This window comes from Vollenhovia emeryi, unplaced genomic scaffold (genome assembly GCF_000949405.1).
Source record: "Vollenhovia emeryi isolate VEMERY1.0 unplaced genomic scaffold, V.emery_V1.0 DF939121.1, whole genome shotgun sequence".
Classification (NCBI taxonomy): Eukaryota; Metazoa; Arthropoda; class Insecta; order Hymenoptera; family Formicidae; genus Vollenhovia; species Vollenhovia emeryi.
This window is the reverse complement of record NW_011967245.1, coordinates 3110778-3129087: the sequence shown is the minus strand read 5'-3', so window position 1 is coordinate 3129087 and position 18310 is coordinate 3110778. Positions and strand designations below refer to the sequence as shown.

Below are 18310 nucleotides of genomic sequence, written 5' to 3'. Positions count from 1 at the left end.
TACGCGTGGGATACATACGACGTACACGCAACGTGATCACAATGCCGAATGATCTCGCCGATTGTTAGCGCAGCGTGATACCTCGAGGACGCGAGTGCTCCTCGAAAGTCGAGAACAAGATGGGAATTAAGGAAACATTCGTACGATCTGTACGATCTGATCGGCGATCTGATCGCAAAGAGGCGAATATCAAAGGGATATTTCGGAGATTCGAAATTCAAGGTCCTCGAAAAGAGCCTCACGTTTCTTTTATTGTTAAGGTCGTATAATCAGTAGACGTTCATATATTTTCTCTCCACGATATTTCGCGACAGTGGACGCATCGAAAACTCGTCGAAGACGAGAGACATACAATTCGCGAAGACCTTCTGCAGACTTTTTAGAGCTACAAGCGTTTAGGCTGAGATTTGTCGCTAATTAATGAGCTGTAAAATAATTGATTAACTACGTTGAATTTCATTAATAACTTTTTCTCCTTGAACAGATGCAGCTCAACGATTTCTTATTTTGTGATCATTTCTATCTGCTTTATATTATTTACAACGGCTGGATGAAACAAAGACACCAGAAAATTTCTTCACAATTGGTTAGGTGATGTCTTGTTATATAATAATTTGATTGTTGATCTCAATCAAATTTATTTACACTTGTTATTATTTTTATTGTAATTGTCACTTGTGTAAAAAATGTATAAAAAATACTGCACAAACAGATTTTTTTTCGATTATTATCAGAATCCGAAAACTGTACAACCCATATGTTTTTATACTACTTAGAAACTATCTTCTTCAAATTTCCCTTGTCCAACTCTAAGAATGACATGTAAGAAATCTGTTTCAATAACCGATTGAATTCAACACGAGTTATTAAATTATTTACCGCTGAATTGTCATTTATTGCCGCAGGGCCATTTCGTTAATCGTTTTACGAAGATACAGTGAGCATTTATGGAGTGTGAAATTGAGTCTTAAAAAAAGTTAACTAGCGATACCAGTAACAGTCTACGTTTAAGAGGCAATGAAAGCGGTACGTCTAATTTACAAGTCGTCGAACGGAGACAAATTTTAGCGCGCCAGGACCATTTTGCTTTACAAAGGGGATTAGCCGACAGACGTCACGTATTCTGAAATGCTTACATTAGATTTCCATAAGGAGCTACGCCGAAAGTCGGATGTTGACCCTACAGAGCTGAAAAGAGAAACTCGTTACATGATGTCTACATGGATCACTTCTCTCTTCGCTCACATTAAGATGAACTTTCCACCTGCTGAGAGACGATAAAACAATGACATTGAAGCAAATATATAAATCATGCCGCGTTAATTTGTAGTTTAACAAGAGTTACCGTTGAATGCGCGTGCAAATCTTCTTTTCTGAACCTTATCTTTGGCCAACATATCTATTTCCACATCTGTTCGTTTAAGCGAGCTTCATTGAAACTCTTACAGTAATGTCGATACGTGTTCGAGTCCCGGAGAAAAATGAAATAAAGAAAAAATTGTATGACGACTGTGGGTGGTGGAGAGGGATTTAATGCACTGGCAAGTTGATTGACTGCGATAAATATGAACTGCGATAATATGCTGTATTAGTCACGTGCTGCATTCAAGAGAACTGCAATTTCTCTCTTTCTCCTCTCGCGTTTATGCGTTACTATGGGCCACACTTACCTACTGATCCATATTACTCAAGCGACGGAGTACTCAAACGATCGTGAGAAATTTAAAGGTTCGGATCTTTTGGAAAATCAATTTTCTCGATTTTGAAATTCCTGTCAACATTAGTTATTATTAATAAACCCAAAAGTACTCGCATGTTGTGCGTACGTGAAAAGCTTAATGTAAAATAAAATTTACTTCATTTAGAGATCGATTTAAACAAATAATTTTTGTTTTCACCGCTCTTAATCTTTTTATTTTCCCTATAATTCTTAATAATTCTGCTTTTATTTTTCAAATTATAATTCTACTTGCATTGTCTTCCTATCGTCCATTTTTTACTTCATTCTTTTCCCTATTTTTTATTTTTTTAATTTCATATATTTATTATCTTCTAATTTATATCCTTTTCTTTATTACCGAAGATGATCCAGTTAGGACCGAAACGTCTATACATTTTCTATTTTAATTTAACTCTTTTTTGACACTACAACCCTGTCTAGTCTCTAAGCCCCTTCTACGATTACTTTGATTTATTATCTTGTTGTAATAAGATGCCAAGTAAATACCACAAATCGATGCTAATATAATAAAATGTTTAATCGATTATACTATCGTAATGTATAATGTAAGAAAAATACTAATAATATATTTCCTTAAACATTAGTAAACTCTATTGTAAATTATGAAAATAAACGGCACGCACATTGTTTTTACGTGTTAGTTAATTATTAAAAGTAACATAATTTTGCATTGTAAATAATTAAATAAAATTAATATAACTAGTTAAAAAAATATATTTTGCTATTCCCTCCCTCGCCATTACTTGTCTATAGAATCCATAGAAAAACGAAAGAAGATTTTTCGAAATATTTCAATCTTTATACTATTTTTATTCTACGAAAATTATCTCGCACAATCACTAATTAACGAATATTCGAAAACCACTGCGTTTGAGCATCTCTACACGCATTTAATAAATGCCAATTATTAAAAATGTTTAACCTCGATAGTTGTTCTATTACACGCTGGTGTAACTTATTCGTATTTATTGAAACTATACGTCAGACAATTTATGTTGGAAACAAATAACATTCGGCAAAATAACAGCGCAAGATAGCACGTAGCGACAATAGGAAATTGTGAATACCATCTCACTTTTCGCACTAATCGGGAGGTGCATCGACTGCTGCGGCTAGGAAGAACTGATTGTAGAATGTAAAGCAAAAGAGATCAAAGAGATCTCGTCAGAAAGGGAACACGTGGTACTGGTGCAGCCCGCGGCCAGAATAGGACGTTACACAGGTGTGCACCGTCGTCGTCGTCGTCGTCGTCGTCATTTAACCGATCGACTTTCACTGGCGGGTCTCTGAACTCGCTGGCGGCCTCTCACGAAGAACGTCTCTTCCGGTTCGTCCCGTACTGGTCCCTCGTTCGTGAACTTGAAAATTAAACCGGCTGCCGTCGACGAAGTTTCGCGCGTCTCCGAAATCCCGTTGATAAAGATCTGTACCCGATAATTAAAACTTGCTTGCGCGAAAGAGAGACCGAGAATAGCGGAACAATGGCACGACGAAGCACGTATGAAAACGCAATAAGTACTGGCTCTGCGCGGCTTTTCTAACGAGTCATTTTAAACGGAAAAGGACAATTATGTTTGACACGATTTATTTAATCCGCAAGTAAGCAAGAAAGGACAATGCGGTATCCCCAAAATTTTTACAGTGATAAACTTTGTAATAATCTGCAATATCAAGGAGAAATTTTAAGCCGTTGCGATAATGGTGCAAATACTATTTATATTGTAATTTAATGAAAATTACTAAATGCATCGCGGATGAGGCATTAGATTCAAGGAGCGTTTGGAACTGCACGCAAAGCGAGATAAATCAATGTAAATGTCGCATTAGGAGAGCATCGCCATGAAATCTCTACTTCTTTGTTTCCAGTTTATCCAACGAGAGCACAATACGATATCTCTGGGATGAGACTCATTGTGGATTAATTTGGAGGAACGAATCTCCTCGCCAGTCGCTGGAGAACACGGTTGCGTTTTTATCCGTATACTTGGAGATGTAAACGGAAGTGCTTTAATGTTATTTATCAAATATTTTTATTTGATTTTTATAAAGTAATTAATTTCTCCGAGGAACTTAATTTTATTAATGTTTATTCTTTACGAAGAGAAAAGATTTTAGAAAGAATTTAGAAATTTGCAAATTCAAAAAAATCAGAGGACCTATAAATTCGCAAGATTGTGTCCTACAATTCAATATTGTAGTGGCGGTACGAGATATTTTCAGAATTTGGACGTCGGGGAATTACACAAGTCGAAAACACGAAATGAAAGCGGTGCAAAGTTGAGAAATGAAGAGCGAAATATGAGTATTGAGAAAGTATTAAGAGGAGAAGAAACCGAAGATAAAGATGTAACGAGGTGGTCCAATCGTCGTCCCGAATGTGTAACTTCTTCTTGGCAATGACTTGGTAATTGGAGCAAACGGAAGTAACGCATTATTGCCGCAAATTAATTTCGTCACGGCATAAATAAAAGTTGCCTTAATTTGCAGAAGAACCCGACACATATTCTTTTTATTCCCTGATCAATGGCACGTTATACCATTACGTTTCCCACTCTCTTTTTCCTTGTCTCGCTGTCCCATTCGAGTAACAAAATATTTTCGGCAACTTATATAAATAGTGTCCCCCTAAAAGTTGTTTACGCGACATAATCAATTTTTTTAGCTGAACAGTATCTTTGACATTTAAACAGAGAACTTGGATTTGCATAGAAACTACAAATTAAATACAGGTCCCCTTTTTCATATTTTTGAAATACGTAAAAATGAAAGACGAACGCGCTGCAACCGGTTAAAGGAACTCTGAGAAAGAACTCGCTGAGAAGAAGACTATTTTCGTTATATAATAAATACGGCATAGTTTTCTCTTCCATTTAACGCTTGTTATACTTAAATTTGATACAGTACCATACGGAAATATCTTCAGGTGCATGTGAATCCTCCTCTTTCGTTCGTGCAAATAAATCGCAAAGATACACGGACAAAAAAATGTTTTTTAACTAAGTAAATAGATGTACCTAAAATTATTTCTGCTACTGAAGTAAATATTTATTCTATTTAAATAAAAATATCCAATTTCAAGTAAATCTGTGTATTATATTAAGTAGATTTTATGAGATGTAGAATACTATTTATTAAATGAAATAATTGTTTTTGTTAAATGAGAAATCCAATTTTCTTCGCGGTGAAAATTACATCTTAGTAAACATTTTATAGAATTAAAATAATATTTTTTAAATTTAAAATAATCTATTCTTTAATATTTAATAAATACTTAAATTAAAGCAATGCATGTTTTAATTTGTTTATTATTCTTTATTTACGTTAATAAGCTATTAGGAGCCACCTAATGAATAATTTTCTTGAGTAAAGTAAAATTTTTTCTTATTAAGACATTTTTTTATCAGTGTAGCAAGAGGGCGAATTTTCTTCCGGAAAGATTAAACTGACTTATGTGCGATTAATTAATATATCATAAGGTCGGGTGAATATTACATGAATAGTTCAATCGTCCCGGGTGTCTCCCTTAAAACATCATGGATCAACCTCCCCTCTCTCTCTCTCCCCGGAAGGGTTAAACGCGGACGTCTCACGCCGCTACGGAAGAGGACGAAGGCGGGCGCGAGAAGTAGGTCGGAGAGAAGTCTCGCTCATACGTTGATCGGGCGCACGAGGAGCCGCCGGTCGAGCGGCTCCGTCAGTCTCGCGAAGATATTCCGGGAGTCAACAGGTGCGGTAGGAGCCAGGGAGCCTCCGGAGTGAGCCCCTTTTTCCTCTTTCCACGTCGCTTTCGTTTCTCGTGCGTAAGAACCGGAGCGGTAGACCCCGCGTTTTCGCGCGACGTTTCTCAATTCGCGACGACAACCGGTGACAGTCGCATATCATGCAGTCCTGAAGAAAGTAATCTTCGTTTTCCCCCCGCGGACCTCGTGCACCTTTTCACGCGCCGCCTCGTAATTTTTTTATTTATCGCAGAGATTGCTAGGAAATTCAGGAAATATAGCAACGATGACGAAACGCCAGGTAAATCTCTTTCTTTCTCTCTCTCTCTCTCTCTCTCTCTCTCTCTCTCTCTCTCTCTCTCTCTCTCTTTTCTACTTTTATCGTTAAATGTACGTGTGACGCATCGCGAGTTCACGATGACGTGATTTTCGTAGAAAGTTTTGCGAATCCTATCGCGCACGTTTTAACAGGTTGTTAAACAGGAAGAAACGTGGGAGCTGCGCGGTAAAATGCGTATCTTTTAATTTGATTTCTCAATAGAAAGGTTATTAATTTTGTAAAAATTCAGTTTCGCAATTAAAAAAATATTCAGCATCGCGTAATTAATTGACGCTTGTATTAGGGAAATCACTTTCCAGGCTAGAGTAAGCATTTCTATAATATACTTGACTCTGACGCCTTTACTTGTTAACATTTACATCCTCATCTGCTACAACTGTTATGAACGAGACAGTAATATAAGACCAAAGCCATATGATTAATTAATCCGCAAAAAATGCGGATTTGCTTCCGTCGATTACGTGCGTAAGTATACACGCACGCGGCTTATCTCTTTTCACGATCGGTGCAATAACGAACCGTGAACGATACCACACGGTTGATCGCGGGTTAATCTCGCTCATCTCACGAAGCCCGTGCTTAATCGATCGGCACGCGTGACGAAACCCGATCCTCGCGATCATCAATCGGCGGTAGAGTGTGGGCGGTTTCCACACGAACGAGCGCGGCGGTCATCGGGGGGGGGGGGGAAAAAAACTAGATCTAGGCTTAATTGCCGTGCAATTAATGTCGACCCGTGGATTTTCTGGAGCGGAAACCACGAGTGACATGCATCAGTGTGCTATGCGTATCGTTGCGCCGCATATTTCGACCTCACATTAATGCGTAGCGTTAACTGACCGGGATCTCCTATGTCCCGCACGAAATTCAGTCCTTTAAGTAGATAGGCGTGCAACTATTTTCCGAAAATAAATAAATATTAATTAGTTAATTACGAAAGGTAGGATTTTGCACGTTGGACTAAAATCTTGGATTTAAACAAAAAGACACGCACATAGGAAATCATAAAAATAAAAAATGTTATACAGTTTAGTAAGGTAAAGAGACAATCATAAATAAAGATATAATGTAATATATTTTAATTATTAAATTATATGTTGAATAATAAATTTAATTATTAAATAAATTATTAAATAATAGATAAGATCTTTTAATTATTAAATTTGCCAAAATCTCTCTCTAAACGCGATATAAAATCTAATTGAAAAGAATCGAATTTTTCTTCTTGAAGTACTCTTGAAAGTGTAATTTCTAATTAATTCTAATTCTCTTGAATGTACGCGGCAAATAAATGAGCAATTGCTATTGAAATTGATACGACTGATTGCAAAACGCGCTCTGTCGGCCACGCGTCCGGTATCACAGATATCAGTAGTTGACAATCACCTATCGAAAGTTATCGGGATGGAAAAAGTGGATCGTTTCGCGTTACTCCCTGCCCGGCGTACGTACGTGTACATGGTACGATACGCACCGGCCGTAGACGAGTTAACGCACGCGCGTGTTTCACGCAAAACGTGCACGGGGAAAGCATGTCGTTCCATTTCACTTGCCGGTGTAGCACGCTCGGTCCAGAGCCACCTTTCACGATTTTATTTCATTTTATCCGCCTTTTGCGCGCGCGCGCGATTAGAAAGTATTTTTTTGTCCGCCGTAACACACGTCGAACTTCAAGTGCACGTACTTCAACGACCGGATATGCGGACGTTTTCTCGTTAACGAGAGAACTTCGAGTGATTTCTAAAGGTTGCACTCCAAATAATGGCACTCTTCGAGGAAACGAGACTAATGGCGTAAACTAATTAATTAATTAATTAATTACCGACGAACGTACGGCGCAAGCATCGATTCATCGAGAAGGCGGGGGACTCGTGCCGTCAATCTAACGATCTACGTGTTCGCATTTCTTCGCGAGCACTCTGTTACGCTTCTATCACCTAGTTTCGGGCACGTCGAGATGATATTTTATAATTCGCGCGATGAGTCAGCTGCAAATTTACGGTGCAATCGCGCGATTGTCAGCTGCGCGTAATTCCAATCAGGGGTAATCGTCACGTTTGATAATAGAAAGTAACCCACCGCTCGGTTACTACATTGCTATTTTCTAATGTCGGGAAAGAATGCCGGCAATCTCAGCGGGCTATTAAATTTCTCTCGTCGCCGAGCCGCTGGACCGTTGCCGCTCCGATGACTCGGCCGAATCACCCGTTACGAATAAATCGAGATGCGCCGACGAGAATTCGCGGGATGCGACACGAAAAGCGCGCGGCTAAATGTTCGCCGGCGTGTTCGTTCGTATTCGCGCAGATCGCGGGTTTCTAGGGACTCGTAAGGCCGACTTTCGAAAACCTTTTTTAAAACTCATTTCGCATTCCGGTCGTCTCCGTTTGTTCTTCGATCGTCGAAGCGCAATCGTGCATGTATGTACGCAACATCAGATGCACACGCTCGCGCAAGAATTACAGTGCGCGGTATCGCTAATGAAGCGTCGCGTCGTCCCGTCGCGTCGGTGAAAATTATCGGACAATCGAAGTCACCTCGAGACAAGTGTGCAACTCTTTGCATAGACCTGAAGTAACATTTCCCAATCGCGTCTTTTTTCTCAATTTCGTTCACGTTTTAAACCTCCACAGATCGCATTAGGCTTTGCATTTGCGCATAAACGCCTTTATCGACGCCTTCCAGTTTAAATGCAGATTTAATATTTTTATTTCCACTGCAAGAAAGTAACCGCAAGGTAACGATTCGTTACTTTTTGAGTAACTAGTTACATTTTTAGCAAAAAAAAAAAATTGTAATTCCTGTCACGTCACGGCCACCATTAGTTGAAGAAAGACGTTGGATGAGAAATCTACTGCAATATCAATAATCAAGCTTTTTAGCCGACATGAACACTGAAAAAAATGTCTGGTTGAATATGGCCGAACCAGATAATTCCTGTAGGATTTACCAGAATTCCTGTAATCCTACAGAAATTCTGGTAAATCCTACAGGAATTCTGGTAAATCCTACAGGAATTATCTGGTTCGGCCATATTCAACCAGAAATTTTTTTCAGTGAACCAGCCAGTGTTTTAATACAGAAAATTTATTGCGAAAAATATTACCTCAGCCAGGGTTTGAACCTGGACTTCCCTACACTCGAGGCGGGCGTCTCACCAATTCGACCACTGAGGCATGTGGTAATATTTGTCGCAATAACAGTATGAAGATATTAATACTACTGTAATATCCTTAACGTTAAGCATTGATCTAAAAATAATCAGGGTTGGGAAAGTTACTTCGTAAAAGTATCTAGCTACAGTTACAATTTTTTTTTTGCTAAAAATGTAACTAGTTACTCAAAAAGTAACGAATCGTTACTTTGCGGTTACTTTCTTGCAGCGGAAATAAAAATATCAAATCTGCATTTGAACTGGAAGGCGTCGATAAAGGCGTTTATGCGCAAATGCAAAGCCTAATGCGATCTGTGGAGGTTTAAAATATATATACAGTAACTATTAATGTAACTGTTAAATTAGTTGCGAGTTACCGAAAGAATGTAACTGAGTTAAGTTACAGTTACAGATGGAGAGAAAGTAACGAAGTTAAGTTAGAGTTGCCAAAAATCAAAGTAACTTTAACTGGAACTTGGTTACAAGGAACGAGTTACTTCCCAGCCCTGAAAATAACTAATTCAACGCGACAATTGTTTTTGACTGGATAAGTTACTACTCGGTTTAGAAATGTAACTTGACAGAAATAAATTGACAGCTTTACGGTGGATTTTATATCACGCAATTAAATTTGATTTTAGATTATCTCCCTTCTGCTTCTCGTGGCTTTGACACTTGGCACATGCTATGGCGAATTACCCAAACCAGGCTATACCAGGACGATGCTGAAGGTCTCTCGAAGTCTTCCGGGTGAAACGGAAGAGTTGAAAGTGCGAACGAGCGAAGGCAACGTGGCGACTTTAATCATCAAGCGACGAGACAAATCGCCGTACAGCAATGATTCGAAGCCTATACCGAAACCTGCTCGGGAAGAATCGAATTTTACCGTAGAAGATAATAGAGATTTCTCGACAAATGCAGGGAATAAGTCGATGCTCAACGACGAAAAGGACGAAGCCAAAAGGAAGGACGAGGTTCGGAAACTCGAGGAAGCTCAAGTAGAACAGATCAGGGCGGCGGTCTCCAAATCTTCGGAGCCAAAAAATGAAAGACCGGACGTCGATCGGATCGACAGGAGACCGGCATTTGAGAGAGGTCAACCTATTAATGTGGTCGATTATGGTAATTGGACGCCGTTGGACGCAGACGGGAGGGCCTTGAGGCAGGAGGAGCCGGAGGAAGAGGAGGAGTATCGAAATTGGAAACCGCTGCACACAAACTTGGAGTCTACCGTCGAGGAGAGGACAAACTACGACGGGCTAGGCGAGGCCGGCTTCGGCGGCCTCCTGTTTGCCAGGAACTTCCAGGACCGAGCCCAGAGAAAGCTCCAGCTTAACGATCAAACTGTTGCGAACGATGAGTTTCATTACATGTACATACCTCATATAACGTCCACGAGGACAAACATTGGTGCCAACCTGTTGAAAAACCGAGATGGCAAGACCGTACCCCCGGAGGTGATTGTTCGTTCGGAGATCAATGTGAAGACCGCGCCGAAGAGATCGCCCATGTCGTTGGATAGCGACGGCACGCCGGTAATTCACGGTACGAGAGTGCCCGACGAGCCTATCGACAAGGTGCAGACCTGGCGAAACGCTCGAGTTATCAATAACAAGCTGATCACTCCCGAAGGCAGTCTGGCGGTTGCCGCGGATCCTCCAGTTGAGCCTTTCGGCGATAACGCAGAGAGGCAGAAATTCGAGAAGTTCTTTAACGACGTTAATCGAAGGTAAGGAAAGATACGATTTGCAGAAAATCTGTCGAATACATTGCCCGAGTGTCGACAGCGAAGTGCTAAGAGTGCTCGAAGTAAGGACTCGCCTGTTACAGCTACCTATCGTATCCGTGCAAACGTAGATACTGATAAAATCTAACATACAACTTAATTATGCTAATTATTTAGTTTTGCCAATTTTATGCAACACCTTTTGTAATTAACAACGTCAGTGTTTCCTTGACCGTACCTGGCATTTTTAATAATACAGAAAATTTCCTGCGAGAAATATTACCTCGGCCAGGGTTTGAGCTCGATCGACGAATCATTTCTCACTGGGTGGACCTCGCTACACTCTAGGCGGGCGTCTCACCAATTCGATCACCGAGGCATGTGCTAATATTTGTCGCGGTAACAGTATAAAGATGTTGTCAACGCGTCCATTTCGACCTTTGTGAACTGCGCGCCGATAAGGGTTGTCGGCCGTACGCGGAACTGTCGGATACACGCGATTTTTACGTTACCTTTTATAATTCTTTGTTCTTAGTCTCACTGAGGATGACCCGAAAACGGGTCCAAACGTTTGATGATTAATTTATAAATTCAATAGATAGCTCCATATTGGACATTTTCGCACGAATACCTGCGTTTGGCCCGCATTGGCCTTCTTCCCCCCCCACCAACTAATCATTTTAGTTATTAATCGCATAGATTATTCGTTTACATGGAACGATACCGCCTGCAGTTTCCTTATTTTGCTTTACGTCCGACAGATACGGTCGCAATTACGACGAGGAAGCCCGCAACGTGTACTTCGAGTGGGATCCGCGGAATTACAAAAATGAAGCGTTGAAGGCCGAGGTGTACGAGCCACGTAACGACAACTACCGCGCGAGCGTCCACAAGAGGATGCTGCATCCGGACGGCATCACGAGCTATCCGATTTCTCAACGTTATACCACCGAGAGTCAGACCATTGCGCCGGTGGCGTTGAAGGCCGGCGCCCGCGCGCCGGTTCTCCAGTACGCCCATCCAGAGCTGGGCGTGCAACCAGCCAAGATCCTGAAGAACGAGAAACGCCGGCCGGACAATTTCCCGGAAAATCAGCACTCGTTCACCGAGCAACGTCACAAGAAGAAGTACGTGCTGAACAATAAGAACATCGTGGACAGCTACACCACGAAGAACTACTATCCGAATCAGCACTTTTACGGTTTGAAGCGACCGTACGAGCCGCCTTTCTGGGTGAAAATTTCCGAAAATCTGAAGAACCAGTTCTCCACCGGAGTCGAGAGGATGTCGCAGTTTACCAGGCCGGTGATTGACCCTCTGGTAGAGGCCACTCACAAGATCTCGCAGAATCTCGGTCTGTCCAAGGGCAAGGAGGCTCAGGACAAGATCGGCACGGTGGCGTCAGGCACTAGTATCCTGATACCGGCCCTAGGCCTCGTCGCATCGGGCGCCGCACTTGGTATAGGCGCAGTGGCGGTCGGACGGTATCTCGATGTCGACGTCTTGAAACGGTCAAAGGTGGACGACATCGATTTAGAGCACAAGCGTGCTTTGGAAGCCGGAGCGTACTTAGGAACGATCGACGACGAGAGTTTAAGATCGAACGAAGCGGCACCGCAGACCTTGTACATTCTGCAAAACGTCCCTCGGGACGAAATGAAGGCGGGAAACGAAGGCGCGGAAAGCGACGGGGTCTTCTTGGTCCTGGAAGAGGACAAGCGGAACGCCGAGGGGATTGAAAATCGGGAAAGTAAACAGATGGTGGACGAAGCTGATTATGTGGAAACCCACAGACGTAAAAGGAGAAGTCTCGACTATCTAGACGTCTTCAAGACGGATGCCGACATGAAAAATCTGGTACGCAGCGAGAGCTTCCAGAGGAAAGGGGCCGACTCCATCAGCGAGATCGTGGAGATTGATCTACCCACTGGCTCAGGTCGCGTCGACATCACCGAGTTCCTGATTCCGAAGAAGAACAAGGAGAAGCACTTGAGTGAAAATGCTATTCTAATAGTCGAGGACAGCTTGAAGATCCCATCGGAAAATCTGCAAGTGAACATGTTGAATCAGAACGGATTGAAAAACGCCGCGAAAATGATTGGAGACGCCGAGGACAGTTCGCGGGACGCGATTTCGATAAATGAAGATGGAAGAAATCGAGGAGCCGACGGTGCATTTTTGGTGTTGGACAGATCGCAAGTTCTCGAGAGTAATCTCGAGAAGAAGACAGCAAACAGGAGACAAAAGCGGAGCGTCGACAGTGACCAGGAGCTTTTGGATACGTTGCAGAATCTGGAGAACGCGGAAGTGGCGGAAGTTGCTCATATACAGGGCGATTGGACAAACACGCCCTGCGCAAAGAGGATATTTTGCGACACGATGCTCCAGAAAGGTTCCGATGCCTCGGTGCTCATGGAGAAAAAGATGGCAGCGTTACTGAGACTGTGAGTACTCTCGATCGATTACATTTCTTTATTTGTAAGAGACGGAAACTATTCCTATTTTACTATTTTACATTCATAAAATATTGAATGAGGAATTGAATAGATTATTTAAAATTGAAAAATTTCGACGAAATAAAAAATTATTCATTACGGTTGTGCCTTTTACACATCGCCGTTTAGAAATTTAAGTTAATGTCTTTTAGTCCTTTCATTAAAAATCTTTGACTATTGTTAAGGCATATTCTTCGTTTCTCCCTTTTTCTTATTAATATAATTTTCATTTTTTGAAGTGCATTATTTCATTATTTTTATTTTTGAGAAAAGAATATTATTTAATTATCTGCTCAAAATTCCCATGCAACAATGCTCGATATTGTACGAATAATTTCTTCTTGAAGATGTCACAACTACGTAACGGAGTTTGTTTCTTCACTGTCAGCGTTTATTAAGTTAATAAAGCAATACACGTAACCGCACAATAAACTATCGCTTCTCGCCGTGTTCTCACGAAATCATACAAGCCGATTCAGTGGACCTGAACTATCAGGCACTCGAAGCGTCAATCGAAGCACACGAGACGCCGATAACAGTCGGACGGAACTATAGTTCGAGCCGTGGATAACTTTCTTCCAGCTTTCGCCGACGACGTCCTACTGACTGATTCGACTTTTACCTCTTAGCACAGTTTCACTGTATGCGCATGATGCGCCCTGTCCGTTATCGCTGGCCATGTGCGATAGAAAAAAAAAAATTGGCGAGAGAAAGAGAAAGAGACTTAACAGGTTGTCGAAAACAAAAGAAAAGAAGGGACAAAGAGAAAACTTGCGTGCAACCGATATGATAATTTACTTACGTCGCGTTCGCCTCTTTCCTTAATCGCGTATACAGGGTCTTCGCCGGATCGCTTTCTGATACGATTTCATTAGTGCCATAGTAGTTAGGTGAAATGTGTCATTTAAAATAATTCGTCTTGTTTAAAATTTACTGCTTGTTGGAAATATCGATTCGTAATTATTAACACAATTGAATTATAATAATTAATTCGTAACGAATACAGATCATTTTCCCACGCGTTTCTCCACTTGCGTTGTTTCAATATAATCAAGATAGTTTCGTATGTTTTTTGTTTTCGACAATTAGAAAAAGTTTATAGAAATTGGAACATTTCGAGGACCTTAGGGCTAGTATTCATAGTCGGATCTTACATTCAAGACTGCCTCAAGATTATCTTTAGATACTCCGTAGCCAATGAAATGTTCCGTACAGCATCTTTAGATAAATTCAAGACGGTCTTGAATATAAGATCCGACCATAGACACCGGCCTAGGAGGTTTTGTTGAGAACGATTGTCTAAATACATGTAAGTGTCGCTTCAGATCAATTCCACGTGGGATAAGAAAGCTTATTGCGAGTAATTCTAACGATATTACGTGTTGGTTATACACGAATGAATTGTTAATGATAAATATGGCGTTTCCTGTACCCACAGCATGTGAAATACACACCATTATTCGATTCGATTCATAGCAAGCGCGTCCATATACCGATGAGAGAGCGGCATTATATCATGTACTATGTTGTAATGCATGCTATCCCCGAGCAAGCAGTTCTCACATACGTGACGAGAATTTGCGGGACACAAGCCGCATTTCTAAAAATAGCGAGAATTGCAGTGTCCAATTGAAAGAAGGACAATATGCACATAGCTTCCTCTGTTTTCTTCTCACGATTACATGTTTGTAAGATTTTACAATCTCCCCCAAAGCGAGTCTTTCTCTCAAATTCGTACAGCGGCCGACAAATATTAAATTGAAGATAGTGAATATAAAAATAAAATTTTGCTAAGAAAATTTTACTTCCTTTTCCTAGTTTCAGAATAACGTTTCGTCGCATTTGTATTCTGAAGCTGGAGGTATAATTAAATTTTGCCCCGTACAATTGTAATACATTATAATAAATAAATACTTAATTAACCTCTAATTTATCCTAGCATGAAAGTACATGCACTTCTAAATCAGCTTATATATCTCAAGTCTTTGCGCCCTAAAGAAAGCGAGTTAATTGGAGCGAGCGATCGTTAATGGGGAACACGGTGAGAAGATTAAAAGATTCGCAATCTAGTGCACACCTAATTAGTAATTAACTGCGGTGTCGGTCATTTGTCGAAGTGTGTCTCCGACTTTCTAATGCCTCGCTATCCTGCGCTAATCGGCATTCGCGCATACTTACAGAATTCAACCTGGAGCGGCCGTACAGGTGTCCAGTCACTTCGAAGAAGTCATGGACGCTGTCAGGAGACACGATTGTTCCAACTTCCTGTGCCCACAGGCAAGACCCGGCAACGTCTTCCTTTAGACACGCCTGTAGTTCTCAAATTGCGCCATCGACTCTACAAGCTGGCACTTCTAACTCTCATTTAGTTCTGCTAAAAAAAAATTATTCTACTCTTAACGTTCCGTTGCGTTTGCATCCTGGAAAGTTAGCTAGTTAAATCCTGTTTCTTTTTTCACGGAGCGCAGAAACTACTTCTGTCCAGACGTTTTCATTAGGGGACAAGTAGTTTGATTATCAACGGGAAAATATTTCCGTATAAAAAGACAAGTTCATCAGCACGGAACGTTTTTCTTTTTTTACATAAAATTGGTATATTCATACATGTCGATGCATAGAAATGCTAATAATAAATAAAGACGTTCGTCCAAGGCTTGCCGAACATACTAAATTCACATGATATTTGAACGTATACTTTTCGACTAGTGGAAATTTGCGACTCGCGTGATTGTGAGAGAGATTAGTTGTACTTAAAATCTTCAGCGTGATCTTCAAGAAAATATTTCATTAATTTGCAATGAGCTTGCAATTAAACATGATTTCGTCAAATACGCGCTGAGTCAGAACCGAGCCAAAACTGTATATACTTGCCATCGAGGCGATTTTATTTAATGTGCACTAATATTTGTAGTTTAGATAATTAAGTAGAATTTAAGAGAGAAGATGGAAGCTCGGCGATAAGTGAATTGCATTTTCTGCAATCCCCGAATGTTCACCGTCTTGTGGTATTTCCTAATTCTTTGGTGAACGGACTTTCGTCTGCTGCTTCATCTCGTCTCATTTCTGACCTCCGCATTCCGTCTGAATATAAATTATGAGTGAAATGTAATTCATTCCGACGCACTGAGAGATCAGGAATGATCGTAACGTTATTAAATATTACTAATTCCGAAGAAGCAACGTCGCCAGCCGTCACGCGAACATATGTATTTATTACTGTCCTTACAACGAATAAATGACATTTTCTACAACACATCCGACGTTTGAGCCTAATTCATTCTTACTTCAGTGACATCTCTTTGCGGATTTCGAACAACCGTTGGAAATTAAGCGTTCGATGTTAGTAAACGATAGTCCCCGTCGGGCAAGCAACTTGCTTATAGTCGAAAAGCAAGTGCTGCACTCACGGCATTTCATCCAGCGTATGGTGATTACGTACTGGTCATGATACTATATTGATTGTTATCCGAAAGGGTTGGCAGAAGTACTCACAGATGGTAGCGGCTCGATGCATCGTGTACTGAGCAAGCGCACAATCAGTCGGTTTGGTATAATCACGAAGAACGATTCAGTTAAACGGTAATTTTTGCTTCGTGAACTGCAATGAACGTAAACGAAGGTAGAATGTATTTAAAAAAAAAATAGTAGAAAGTTCGCAATACGATATTCTACTAAAATAATAAATAAGTGCGTCGTGTGAAATAGTTACGTATTACAGTATCACGTAAAATTTATACGCTAAATTACTCATGTGTTAATAAAAACTCTCCATTCTAGCTTAAATTACATAAAATATATTTTTTAAATTATAATAGATGCCTGACCATAAAGTAGCAAATTAATAAAAACCCTATATCATTAAATAATCTCTTTCGTATGAAATATTATTATTTATATTGATGATGTTTTACTTATTTTTCTAATCAATAGTCTACTTTCTTAGCATTACAAAAATATTTCTTCTTCTGAAGTGACACCATATCCTCTGTTTGTTACTTTATACTTCAATTATAAAATAATGCTTTAGTAATGGACGTTCAATATTATATAAATATATAATAATTCAATTTATATAACTCACGGCTACTCATTATACGGAACAAAGGGAATAATTCGATTTTAACAATTTGTCTCACAAATCGGCAAGAACAACTTTTTGTCAGGCGTCTATACATCTGTTATAAAAGTTTAGAACTCTGTGTAGCACGATAGTTTCCGAGAGCAGAAACAAAACTTTCTACACTAACAAAAGCTTGATTTCACGACGTATATATTGATCCAGTGTTTTTGAGTGGTAGAGCTGAATGTGGTGCTTAAATTAAACTGTCAATTCTGCCGGTGTGTGCACACAAATCATTTCTTATTTCTGTTTCTTATAGACAAAGAGCTCGTCGTAAAATAACTTTACCTATTCAAAACTCTCTGAAAACCAGAGTACGATTGCAATTCGAGAAATTGTTTTCGTCAAAGTAATAAAACTAACAATGAAATTTTATTAAAAAAAGAAGAGATTTATAAATGTACACATTAAAAGCATCATTTAGTCTGGCTTTAGTAAAATAATATGTTTTTCTTGCTTCTTTTATTCAATTCTTCTTGATGCATCCCGTCAGCAATTAGAAAATATTTGAGTCATAACTTATAATATTATACATAAATCACAAGAAATTGTCAGAAACGTTACAAATGAAGAGAAGTTTACTATGCTACATATAGACATCTTTACCTAAAAATCATTCGTGAAATATTAAGCGACACTTAAATATTTATTAATAAATAAGTAATTATTTCTAGCTCATTAAGACAAATTTAAAAAATTTGCATGAAGAAACATACAACCCTTCTAAAGTAGCAATAAAGTAGAAATGTTTTTTATAAAATTCAATTTTACTAGATTTAAATTACGTTTTTGCGCTGAGTCGCCAATGTTTACGGATATTTGGCGTATGGCCCGATCCATCTGTGTCTTCGAGTGATTTCCACCGGCCAAACATACGATTCGTAATTGCTACGTGTGTCCAGTGCATGTACGTGTTCGTACCGCAAATAATGAATATATTTCGTGCCTGGGGTAATGTGGGTCGGATGGTGGAACACCTCGCCCCCGCGAACTTTAGCCTGCTGGCACTATGCAA

The 18310-nt window shown here is 39.9% G+C and overlaps 2 protein-coding genes across 2 annotated transcripts in view; one reads left to right on the top strand and one right to left on the bottom strand.

Annotated features, from left to right (window-relative positions):
• The window catches only part of LOC105570252, a 33512-nt gene extending 18118 nt beyond the window's left edge, over positions 1-15394 (bottom strand). Inside the window, exon 1 of the mRNA XM_012027328.1 lies at positions 15354-15394. The gene's annotated coding sequence lies outside the window, so the exon portion shown is untranslated. The remainder of the gene's footprint in view (positions 1-15353) is intronic.
• On the top strand, positions 5399-16942 carry LOC105570253. The gene is made up of 4 exons (XM_012027329.1): positions 5399-5761; positions 9596-10683; positions 11442-13124; positions 15356-16942. The coding sequence occupies exons 1-4, from the start codon at positions 5747-5749 to the stop codon at positions 15477-15479; spliced, it is 2910 nt and encodes a 969-aa protein (XP_011882719.1). The 5' UTR covers positions 5399-5746; the 3' UTR covers positions 15480-16942.
• The last annotated feature ends 1368 nt before the right edge of the window (positions 16943-18310 follow it).

Excerpts from the sequence above, each read along its gene's own strand:
- LOC105570253 (XM_012027329.1), top strand. Across the intron at positions 10,684-11,441 it reads TTTAACGACGTTAATCGAAG|ATACGGTCGCAATTACGACG; the intron begins GTAAGGAAAGAT and ends TACGTCCGACAG. Across the intron at positions 13,125-15,355 it reads ATGGCAGCGTTACTGAGACT|AATTCAACCTGGAGCGGCCG; the intron begins GTGAGTACTCTC and ends GCATACTTACAG.